This window comes from Erythrolamprus reginae, chromosome 3 (genome assembly GCF_031021105.1).
Source record: "Erythrolamprus reginae isolate rEryReg1 chromosome 3, rEryReg1.hap1, whole genome shotgun sequence".
Taxonomy (NCBI): domain Eukaryota; kingdom Metazoa; phylum Chordata; class Lepidosauria; order Squamata; family Dipsadidae; genus Erythrolamprus; species Erythrolamprus reginae.
The window spans coordinates 59,185,913-59,198,797 of NC_091952.1; the positions used below are offsets into that span (position 1 = coordinate 59,185,913).

The 12,885-nt window shown below is 40.7% G+C and overlaps 1 protein-coding gene across 2 annotated transcripts in view; it reads right to left on the bottom strand.

Annotated features, from left to right (window-relative positions):
* The window catches only part of NUCKS1 (nuclear casein kinase and cyclin dependent kinase substrate 1), a 28,664-nt gene extending 25,935 nt beyond the window's left edge, over nt 1-2,729 (bottom strand). Inside the window, exon 1 of one of the 2 annotated variants that reach the window (XM_070745523.1) lies at nt 2,292-2,729. In XM_070745523.1, the coding sequence (XP_070601624.1) occupies nt 2,292-2,308 (17 nt within the window). In that variant the 5' untranslated portion in view covers nt 2,309-2,729. The remainder of the gene's footprint in view (nt 1-2,291) is intronic. The other variant, XM_070745524.1, reaches the window with a different exon arrangement.
* Nucleotides 2,730-12,885: the final 10,156 nt, after the last annotated feature.

Sequence of the window (12,885 nt, forward strand, 5' to 3'; positions counted from 1 at the left end):
AAGTGGACCTAAAATCTCATTTTCAGCTTGGGTTAAAATTTTACAATTTACTTTAGCATAACATGTGTGATCAAAATTTTAATATTTTGCAAATATTGAAGCAATGAAGGATTTTTCAAGTTTTGTTTTGAACAAAAAAAGAAAACATCTGGCCTACTTCTTAGCATTATACATACATGTGGCTGCTATAAATTTTAATCATTATCAATGCTTTGAGTTTTAATTGAAAGAAAAACAGATGATCACCAAATACTCAGGAAGAGTAAGCAAGCCCATGAACAAAGGAGAACAGAATTCTTCTCTTGTGAAATTAATGACAGTGCCCTCTGCAGGAAAAAAGACACTTCACATTTAAAAGTTGTACAATGTAAGACGGGGGTCAACATCTTTTAAAAGATATTATGCATCATCAATTTGACATGGTGGTACAAGTGATATTTTTTATAAGGGAAGATAGATTAGATTAGATAGATAGATAGATAGATAGATAGATAGATAGATAGATAGATAGATAGATAGATCTTGCAGGACTTTAATAACAGTGAACATCTGAACACTGAACTGTGAGATTAGACATCCTCACAAGATTTAAGTTAGCGATGCCCTATGGACATCATTATACATAATGAGCCAAATCTGATATAAATATTCTTACACAAGTCTCCTTATAACATAGTTTTTAGAAGTTACTGTGAAATATAAAGCCTTTTTGTTTAACCTTTACTTATCCTTAAACCAGAAAAAGTTATAAGATTTGGTAATCCTATTTTTAACTAAATACTTGCTAGTTAATTTTAAACAATCACATATTTTAGAATCTGCAGAGATAATAATTAGCACAAGAAATTAAACACTGAATGCATTTCTGTAGAATAGGTCATAAAACTAAAAACAGAAAATGTTGATAATAGCTGTAACCCAGAGTATGAGTTTTAAAGCTTACTTAAAAGCTACCATGATGTACCAAAGAGAAAATTTTGAATGGAGCAATCTGTATTTAACGCTTGTTAAGCCACAGATTTAGCAAAAGAATTTGGGACAAGTTATTTTTTTAGTCTTACTACAACAAATGTTAAAAATAGAATCTTAGGTTTCCATTTTTGGGCTGGCTCTAAGAATCAAATTAGAAACATTGAAAATTTCTATCTTCCTCTTTTTACTAGAAAATCTTTCATATATATCCTAGAGGAAATGGAGGTGGGAAGCACACTACCTTGCCTGATTGAGCTGAAAAACTGTTGGAAAATCCCTTGAAAATAGAGTGTTACCCTGGCATGCTCAGCAAGCCTAGAATAGCAATGAAAAGGATGGCCAAAGCATCCTGGCAAAACTGACCAGAAAATAAGTTAACATACTATACAAAGGGTTTGTTATCAAAGGCAGACAAAAATTCCATACTTCTTTCACCATGCAGGAAAATGTAGATTCAAAACTTTCAATCAGCTACAATGCTGAAAGCTCACCTTCAGTCCATAGGATTGTTGGGGGGGGGGGTGTCTAATTTTAAACTGAGCCGCCAAACATGTCAAATAATTCCTTAGGAAAAACAGCAAGGTTTAAACGTAATAAAGACAGCGAAATATAAGATTGTTCGGCTTTGCTTCACGTCTGAAAAAAGGGCACCCTTTGATACGAAGTAAGAAAATTTCCCTCGCTTCTCGATCAGTCTGGGTTAAAATAATACACTACCCCCTCCCTCCCCATTGGGAAATCCTTTTCCCTATGAGCTGCCGTTAAGAAGCTGCGCCCCAACACACATGTACAAAAAGGCTTAAGAGACACACGCGTTGACTCTGGTTGTACACTTCGGCATTATCTAGGCGCCTGGCTCTTCTCCCCCCCCGGCGTGAAACCGCATACAAACCTCCCAGCTAAGCCGGACTTGGCCTGCGCTCGGCTGTTCGCTTGGCGATGCGCACTGAAAAGAAACTAGAGGAGCCGCCGCCGCTTCTTCTTCCCAAGTCGAAAGCATGGTGGACTTTGCTTGCGCTAACCTTAAGGGGCAGCATTGCATCCGGTAAGGAGGGACCTGCAGGGCGGCGGCGTGTGCCATACTGTACTGTAGTCGTCCCCCAACTCTATCGAGAAGGAGCAGCAGCAGCACGCTGCATGCCTGCACACGCCCCTCCCCTCCGCTCTCCCGCCATACCTCCTCGGTCCGGGCCGCCTTCCCTCCCTCGCGTGGGACTTCCTGGCCGAGCGTTGTTTGTGGCGCGAGGATGGCCTCACACCCGAGAGGGGAAAACCCGAAACGGCCTCAAGGCCCTTTCTCCCTTTTGCGAAGGACTCACCTGACAGGCCTAGACATCTTGGTTGGTTAAACCGAAGCGAGGCGACGGAGACGACAAAATAACCCGAAGGAAGCGTTGGCACTTGTTTCTGGCTCGCCTTCCCGGGGAAGGGGCGTTAATCCCCCCGGGGGTCCAGCGACTCAGGCCGCCGTCCCGTGCCCCAAACCTGCCTCTCTTGCACACACACCGCTCAATGGCCACCGCTCACAGCTCCCCCCCTTGCAAAATGGTCGCACTTCGTCCAGCGGAGGGGATGCGCCGAAGCTGAGAGGACGGCGCAACCTACGCCGCTCGCATCTCCTCCCTCGTTGTTTCATTGGTCGCTTCACGGGCTCGCCGGGACCCATTGGCTCATTCGAACGATCATGGCAGCGACGGCCCGCCCCCTTTTTTGGCGAGCGGGAGGAGTGAAGGAGCTCGAGAGTAACCCCCTCGCTAAAGCTCGTATGAGAGCTGAGCAGCTCTGAGAAGCCAACAACAGCTACAAAAAAAAAAAAAGAAAAAAAAAAAGCTGGCGGGCTACGACGTTGGCAGATTCGCCAAGAGCCCTCTTGAATCCCCCCTCCCAGAGTTCAAAAGGCCTAGCGCCCTTTGTAGGGCGAAATAATTTGTTTGAACAGGCATTTATTAAACGAGAACTTAATCTCGGCTCCTTATCGGCAGATTCGATAACAAAAAAACTGGGCAAGGATTTTGGAGGGAAAGGAAAGTGAGATCCAATCAGCTCTCGGACATATGCAACGTTAGGGCAGTACCAGGCGTGTACTTTTATGCTTACGTTTCTTGACTGGTGGATTAGTTAAATGGTTATTTGGTAGGAAAGTATTATTCCCTAGAGGGCCACTTTAAAGTATCCTCTTCACATTCTCTGCCTCTTATTACTTGCTAGGAGATGACAGACAACAGGCTGTAAAATTAAAGTGAAGACAGTATTAGCTCTTCGGGAGCCTCTAATTCCGTCCTGTGGCAGAATCTCCTTGGTTTATTGCTCTTCTGGTGAGAGAGGCAGGGAAATATGCTAACAAATGCAGCAGAGTCGGGCTATTCTTGTCTCTTTCCATTCTTGTCCTCTGTTCAGAGCATCAGCCCCACCACACAATAAGGAGAGCAATTGATGGCTCTTTTTCTCCTGGCAGGCACTACTAAAAACGGGTCAAATTCTCAATTTGGCCTGTGCTAAAATTGTAAGATCAGTCCTATTGGCTGGTTTCTTTACTGAGACAGAAGGAGAAGGTTTGGAGCCTGGGTAGCAAGCATTATGTTGGCTCAAGGACTGATGGATGATACTTTAAAATGACTGGCTGGCTCTTAGAAATAACTCTTCCAACTACCACCTCGTTCTTTCTCCTTGTAAGCCAGCATAATAGTGGCCCAAGAAATAATAATGATAATAATAATAATTATTATTATTTATTGGATTTGTATGCCGCCCCTCTCTGAGGACTCGGAGCGGCATACAAATAGGCAGAATAAGTAACATTTTTTTCCAAGGGAACAGCCCTCCATTCCACTACCAAATGAACGAGACCAGGCCTTTTTGTCTCTTAGGTCAGCTAAGCAAAAAGAGGATCTAATTAATGTATCATGCTAAAGCCACACAGTGTGATGTATTTGGCACCAATTTAATATTTGGTTCAATTATTAATTTTACAAAATTTGTCTTATGGTAGTTTTTGTTCCTAATCCCAAATGGAATCAGAAAATTGTGCATTGTGGAAGGAGGAAACAAATTAGTAATCACATTTATAGATCAATCTATACAGTGTTGACTAAAGCACCTTCTTTTTCCCTCTGGATTGCATAGAGGATTTGCTTCATTGAACATATATACCATCAGAATTCAAGTGAACAAGTAAGTGAATGAGGTGCTTGTTGCTAAACTTTCCAATACTAAGGTACATGTGTCTAATTCAGTGGTTCTGAACTTGGGGGATTGGGATCCCTTTGGGGGGTTGAACGATCATTTCACAGGTGTCACCTAAGGCCATGGGAAAAGACAAATTTCCTATGGTTTTAGGAACTAAAGATTTTATTCTGGCGCCTTGGAACATATTTTTTCAATCCAATCAATCAGGGACAGTGGGATGTCCCTCTCACCTTCCTGCCAATCAGCGTAAAGTTCTGTTGGGAAAACTGGCGCTAGATTTATGGTTGGGGGTCACCACAACATGAACTGTATTCAGGGCCGCCATCAGGAATTTTAGGGCCCCATACAGCCTAAGTGTCTGCCCCCCCCCGCCATTTTAAAACTACTTTATTTTGCGACATACCAATTATGTATTAAACTGCCCCCCCCCCATTTTTCAATTTGGCTGGGCCCCTGATGCCAGTAGCAGTAATACTGGCCTATTGGCGGCCCTGACTGTATTAAGGGGTCGCGGCATTTAAAAAGTTGCAAACCACTGGTATAGTCCATTGTCTTTCTTCACTGAAAGATAATTATTTCTCTATTTTCAATGATTCTTGTTTTACGATCTAAATGATACTTTTCTGAGACACAGAAAAAAATCAAGAAGAAGCCCCAAAAATGGAGTTGAACTGTGCAAGTTACAAATCAAGATGAATTCCAGTTCAATTCCAAGATGAATTCCAGTTCCACTTCCAATTCCAGGCCCGCAGGCTGGATGTGGTGGGGGTGGGGCACCCTGGAAAGAGTGAAGGACAAGCCCAGGGTGCCTCTGCTAATGAAAACAGGCTTCTGAGCTTTCACTGGTGGAGGGTTGCAAGAGGCCATCAGAGCCGAAAATGGAGCTCAGGAGCCCGTTTTCACTGGCAGAGCACTTGGGCCACCACAGGCATTGACACAAGTGATGTTGAGCTGGCCACATCCCCTGGCTACACCCCCATGTCGTCGTGTCCCCCCCGGACATCAAACACAACCCTGATGTGGCCCTCAATGAAATCAAGTTTCACATCCCTGACTTAGTCCTCTCTCCGCAGACATATACTTACTTACATATTCTATCTGGGCAATTTAGGTTTAGCCATTCAGAGGGGAGCAAGGGCAAAACAGCTGCTTCTTGGAGGGGCAGCCTCCAATTTTGCCCCTACACTTTTATCTTATCTGGCCAGATTATCAACAGATTAATTTATTGCCTAAAGTAAAGCAACAAATTATCTCCCCACAAGCCAACTGGCCAAAGCCAGTCAATTCAATTTCAATTCAATTCAATTTATTAGATTTGTATGCTGCCCCTCTCCGAAGACTTGGCATTCAAGACAGAAGTATCCAGTGGCACATTTCTCAGGCTGTAAATTCTGTATATGTAGATGAAGTAATGTATTGTTTCAAATCCAACTAGATTATGGAAAAAATTATGTAAAGGGACCTGTTACTCTGTTCATCCAGATGACAGCAGTCTAACTCTCTGAAAATAGCATGGAACAAATCTGATAGACTGAAAAAGACCAGCAAAAGAAATATGGATAATCCTTGACTTACAACATTTCATTTAATGACTGCTCAGAGTACAGTAGCACTGAAAAAAGTGACTTATAACAATTTTTCACACTTACCACCATTGCATGGTTATATGATATACATTTATAATGGTTGCAGTATCACAGTCATATCCCTTTTGCAATCTTCTGGTAAGCAAAGTCAATGGGGAATCTAGATTCACTTAACAACAGTGTTACTAATTTAACAACTGCAGTGATTCACTTAACAAATGTGGCAAGTAAAATCTTAAAATGGGACAAAATTCGCTTAACAAATTTCTTACTTAACATTCTGGTCTTAATTGTGATCGTATGTCGAGGACTATCTGCCTTATACCTCCCAGAGACCAATGAGATCCACAGGGTTGGCCTTCTCTGGGTCCCGCTGACTAAGCAATGCAGGTTGGCGGGGCCTTCTCTGTGGCCGCCCTTGCTCTATGGAACCAACTCCCCCCCAATGTCCGAACTGCTCCCACCCTGCTGGCCTTCCGAAAGGCTATGAAAATCTGGCTTTGCTGGCAGGCCTGGGTGCCTTGAATTGTACATCTTTCATGGCCAAATCATATTGAACGGTATGGATGTGTTGATTGGATTGCTGAGTTATGGGTTTTAACTGGGGTTATTGTTTTAATTTATGTTTGACTTTTTATTGTAAATTGTATTTTTATATTGTTGTAAGCCACCCTGGGGATTGGGCAGCATAGAAGTCGAATAAATAAAATAAAAATATGTTTCAAAATGACTCAGATTTTTCTGGGGCTTCACTGGAGCCTATAGGAGAGGCAATTAGGCAGCACCTTAGAAGACTACTGACTCCATCATTCTAAGCCCCCTTTTCTCTTCCCGGTCAAGTGACCCAGAGCCGCTACTAAGAGGTTACAAAGAGATCATAAACAATTCTCTCCATGCCTTTTCAATTTGTTATTCCTTCCAGTTCAACAGAATGTTGGATTTTGTTGATCTGTTGGATAGCTCTTCACAAGCAGATCAAAACTAGACTAAATATGTTATGGGGAGATAAACCAGCAAAATAAAAATCAATTTAAAATTAGTCAGATCTAGCCGTGAGTTGTAGGAAAGACACTCAAGGGAGAAAAATGTCACAAGGCAGCTCTATGGGAGATGCAGTTAAGTAACAGTTTGAACCGTTGGTTCCTCTGATCTAACTTCCCTCCTGGTTATAAGTGCAGCATAGAGTTTATGCTTCCTACTCAATATTTCCTAGTGTGTATGCACAAATAAAAATGCAATGTGAGAAGATAACAGAAACACATGCACACAATTTTATTTTGTCATCTGTAAGAAAATAAAGAACATACATTGTGCTTTTGATGATTTGAGTTTTGTATATTTGTTATCAAGAAACTTATTATCATTTAATTTTGAGCAGCCCAGCAATTTATGAAGGATAGTGTTGGTATATATATTTAAAAATATTAAATACGGTATATGAAAAATATGATCCAGACTCACACCGCATAAAGTTTTCCCACATTCTTGAGTAACCACCTGGGAATTATTAAGTAAATCTTAGGATCACAAAGCAGTGTTTCCCAACTACAAAGCTTCCCAAGCAGGCTGCCTTTAATTGTAAAAACTTAACTACTGGGTTGTTAACCCTTGCAACATCTGCAAATCATAGTCTTACTAGATCCATATCTACCAAATTGAAGCCTTGATCATAATCCATCATAGTTTAAAACATATACAGCCCACTCCTACTTACACATACTTCAAAAATCATTCCAAGCATTACAGAACTTTCATTTAAACTAAGAGAGCACAGATTGCTAGCTTCCTTTGAAACAAATTCTACTTAAGAATGAGATTTACCTTTCCTTCCCCAAAGTATGACTGAACCTTAGGGGAAAGTGGATATTTCCTGATTTTTAAATTTGAATTTTAAACTTTTCATTTAGTTTGCAGCTATTTTCTTTATAAATCAATATAGGTGCCTGTGTGAAGAAAAAATTGGGTATATGCAGAGTTGTCTTTTATTTTTATTTCTTCTAATCTGCTGATATTTATTATTGGAGAAAAGGGCTACTCAGTTGGGCAGCCTTATTTTGTGCAGTATTGGAAAAAAAACACCTTGTGGCTTTAACTCCAACTTCTCCAAAGTCCAATAATCTCTCCACCCAAAAAGAATAATTTCTGGATTAATTTCTAAGACTGTACAGTAGAGTATGTCACACATTTTAGGTAGATTATCATATCAATACATTGTGCCTTTCATTCTTCCTGTTTAGTATGAAGATGAATTCCAAATCTAAGGTCTGGTTTCCAAGAAATGGAATATGGAATCTCCCATTAAGAAAACTTTCTGCTCTAGAGATCTTAGTGAATTTTTTCCAACTTATTGGATTTACTGTTTAACAGATTCAACAGAGTTGGAGGGGAGCTTGTAGGTCATCTAGTCCAGCCGCCTGCGTGAGCAGAAGTCCCTATATCATTTCAGACAAATGGCAGTCCAGTCTTGTCTTGAAAGTCTCAAATGGTGAAGCTCCCACAACTTCCGAATGCAAGCTGTTCCATTGGTTGATTGTTCTCACTGTCAGAAAGTTCCTCCTTATTTCTAGGTTGAATCTCTCCTTGATTACTTTCAATCCATTATTTCTTATTGACAGCATGTTCAGCTAACCATCCTTTTTTTTGGTAACAGGTTGGCATTATGACAGAGTCAGTACCTGGATGCAGGATCCGGACTACTGATACTATTGATACGTTACCCAACCTGGTAAGAAAATGTTCAGAAACCAACCCCACAAGCTCAGAGAACAAACCTTCACCCTCATCCTACATTGAGCTACAGATATTCCCCACTGTTGCAAACCTACCAATATCTCCCTATAGTAAAGGGAGATCTTGAGAGAGTTTGCATGTCTTTGCACAGCTACTCCTTGTAGGACTTTGCTGGGCAAAGTCATGTGTTTGCAGTTCCACACTTTGCTTATAGGTTAAGTGGCTGGGATTTGAGGGAGGGATCATTTTTGCTCCCAGTCATTGGTGCAGTCTTTTAAAAATACAGTACATTATATTTGATTGAGTTTCAATTCTTAATTACTTGGATTTGTGTTTTGTTTTTTATTTATTTAGAAAAAAATATATTGCTGCCTATTCCCACATGGTGACTCAAGGCAGCTTATAGAAATATAAAAAATGAAACTAATAGAAGAAAATAAATAAATAATTAAATAATATAATAGTCCCCTTCCAACCGCACTCCGGCGACAACACGTCATGCAAGCCATTTAATGGGCTCAATCCTGCTCTGGGATCCCCAGGCTCGTTGGCAGAACCAGGTCTTCAGCACCTTCTGGAAGAGTGCTAGAGTGGGGATTATTCTAATCTCCCGGGGGGGGGTGATGTTCCAGAGAGAGCCACCACAGAAAAGGCCTTTCTTCTGGGTCCTACAAGGTATATCTCCCTGGGGAATGGAACCTACAGCATTTCTTCCCTCCGTACTCTAGTAGGTCAGGTAGATGTGACTGGTAAGAGACTGTCCCACAGACTTGTTACTTTAGAAGGATAAAGCCCGTTTGGAACAGCAAGTTAATCTTCGTTCGCTAGATGAGTTATCTTCTATTTAGGGGAAAAAATTAAATACAATTTTAAAAGGTTTTGAAAAATATGTTATGGATTAAACAGCAAAAGGGTAGTTAGAATATGGGTGTTAAAAGGTTTAATAATGGATTATGGGTTCAAATGGTCTTGGAATTATAATTTTAAACTTTTGGAAGAATTCTTCCTATGAGAAAATGTCATTGTTTACCCTTTTAACTGTCAAAACAAGATAACAAGACTTTAAATGATGAACACCAGAGGGAACTAGAAGATAACAAAAGAGTGGAAGGAACTATTCAACAATGATCTTTTTCATGGGATACTATGAAAAAAGTATTAACATTTATGATAAATAATCTGGGAAACGATAGATACATGGACAGTTAAAACTGCAATGGAAAAAAACAAGATCTGGATATGTTTGAAATTAATTTGAATATAAATTACAGTAACATGGATATAAATGTGAAAAGTAATGAGAAAGATGTAGAAAATGAGGTTCTGGACTTTCAAGTGAAACTGGATGATGCTTCAGTGAAATAAAGTGGTACCTCTACTTACGAACTTAATTCATTCCGTGACCAGGTTTTTAAGTAGAAAAGTTTGTAGGAAGATTCAATTTTTCACTTGGAATCAATGTAAAAGCAAATAATGTGTGCGATTGGGGAAATCACAGGGAGGGTGGAGGCCCTGTTTCCTCCCAAGAGATTCCTAGAGAGGCCCCACGGAGGCTTCTCCCTACCTTTTCTGGCCCTGTTTCCTCCCAGGAGATTCCTAGAGAGGCGGCTTCTCCCTGCCTTTTCCGGCCCTATTTCCTCCCAGGAGTGGAAAATGGTTCTTGGGAAGAGGCAAAAAAATCTTGAACACCTGGTTCTTATCTAGAAACGTTCGTAAGTAGAGGCGTTCTTAGGTAGAGGTACCACTGTACAAAGAACAAAACTACAACTATCAAACAAAAAATGGATGGGTTTTTAAAAAAAAACAATGTACAAAAAAGTCTTGCTAAAATCCTGAAATTATTTTTTGGGAAGTAGACAAACATGACAAAAATCAAATTGGACGACTCTATTTGAACGGGTTAAGAGTTAACATCATTAAAAGTATAGGAAAAGAATACAAGGTTGGCATATTTGATCAAGGTTAAGATAGATTCATAAATCAGTGGTGGGATTCATCCGGTTTGCACTACTTTGGCTAAATCAATTTTTAAATTGGTGGCTTGCCCCACCCTGCCCCTCACTCCTTACCTTGCCTTGTCCACCTTGACCAATGCCTACAGTCACGCCTGTAGCATAGCTGCTGCTGCTCTCTGGTTCCCTTGCTTGCTTCAACCATGGCCCCCACAGCCCAACTGATCTCTGCCTGGTGCATCTTCTTCTCTTCAGCCGAGGTCCCCAACTTCTGGCAGTGGTGGGGGTGGCTTCTGAGCAGCATGATGCCCCTTCCCAGTCAGCTATCTCTACCTGACCTATTCCCTGAGTCTCGCTGTTCTCCTTCCCCAACTCAAGCAACAGCAGGCTCTGTGGGACAACAGGACCTCTCATTTTCCCATGACGTAGCGTATGCTTTCTACCTCTGCTCGTCTGCTTGCAAGCAGCAATCTTCTCTGCTTTTCTTGGGATGCTGGTGCGGGCACCATGCATCGCTTGTCAGAGATGAGCAGGAAAGCCACTGTCATGCCACGCTCCCTTGTTTCCCCAAGTGCAGAGCCAAAACTGTGCACTTCCTCACCCTCTTGGCTATTGGCAAAGAGCTTTGTGGCCAACAGCCGCTCAGCACCCCACGCAGTATTGTCTAGCCGCCAGTGGAAACGGAACGGCCAGCCCAGCTTGAGCTTGGGCTGGCTGGTTGGTTGGAGCAGCACTGCAGCCAAGACCCTCGTGCTGCAGTTGAAAGAAAAGGTGCCATGCAAGAATATCCTCAGGTTTGAATCTATGAATCGTCAGGTTAAGGCGGTGCAGAGGCTCATCAGCCTGAAAGTGAGTGAGTTCACAAAGGAGCTGTGGAAGGGTATCAAAAAGCCTTTCACAGAAGTTACTAACTTCTATCAATGTTATTAACATTGGTGATTCGCGGCAGCCATTCAAGCTGCCACTGCAGGGCCCAGCCACCAGGCACAAAACCTCAGTTTTTCTCCTGCTCAGCATCATCCTCCCTATTTGATCAGCAGTGGCATCCACAGGAATCATTCCAGCCCTAGCGCAGTGAACTCTGGAAGGCTGGATGAAGTTTTCAACTAAGCAATGAAGCACTGTGGAGCCAGGCCCTTCACACCCACATCCAGCCTGCCAAATTTCACTGCACTGGAGTTTTCAACAAATTATTTACCAATTCTTTCGCATAATATAATTGTCATCTGTGATTTTGCAGAATGTCCCTGGAGAGGGATGGCATATACGGTAATAAACTTTATGATTGTAACGGATGTAGTTGTGCAGTTTGGATGTAAATTGCGAAAGAACTTTATCTCTTGTCAAAGGATGCTGAGTCAGAAACTCAATTTCTTATCTCTACAGACCCTAAAATCCACGAGTCTCCTGTTTAATTGACCTCATTTTGATCTATGTCCATTCTTCCTTGTTTTGTATACAATGAAACTTCAGTTTAAAGGACTATTTGGGGAATAGGTATCGGTTCCAGTTGTTTTGCAATTAACTTCCAAAATATATTCATATGGTCCTAATGCAGATATACCATCTTTGCATATGTTACAAACTTATATATAATGTCATTATACAATAACATAATTTAATGCAAATAAAGTAATTTGTATTACATATTTGAATTGTATTATTTAGTGACTTCATTATGAACATGGCTATAAAAAAACAGCATGACTATAAAAATAGCATAAATTTAACTACCATCTTCATACTACATACTACATACAACAGACACCCCTATTTCAGATATATATCCAGATAGAAATTTCACTTCCAGTGTGACAATTCTAGAACAAATAGGACAAAAAGAAGAAGATTGTTTTGCTTTGCACATTCCCCCACTGCAATAAAAAATGTAACTAGATGAATAATGTAATGAACAATTATTTTTCCCTTTACATCATTGTAAGTGTGTATTTTACAGAACCAGATGAAACTATAAATGTATCTACCAAAACTCCATGTGTAATACCAGTAGATAACTTCTGCTGTGCCTGTTGCCCATTGATGTAGAAATTAATTTTTCCTTTAGAGAAATTAAGAGAGCTATTATCACTGAAGTTCATCTCCCTTGAAGGCTTTCCTCTTCACCTGCAACCATCAAATGAGCTTGTACAAAAGTTTTTTAACGAAGTATAAGCAGTGTATGTGCTGTTTTGGAACAATTGCTTAAAGTATAAAACATTTAAGCAAGTAACATGTTGACTGTAAGACTAGACCAAAAGAATGTTGCAAATGATTTAAGATCAAGTACAAACCAGAATTAATAATCAAACTGACAGTTATTTTGCAAAGCATTATTTTAAAATCATGTAGCTTTGTTTTTAATTATATACCTTGCATTCAGTTGATACTTTCATGATTGCTCATGGCGAATTGCTGTTTCCCTAGGCACCGAGGCTTTCAAATAACATTTATGAGCCAAT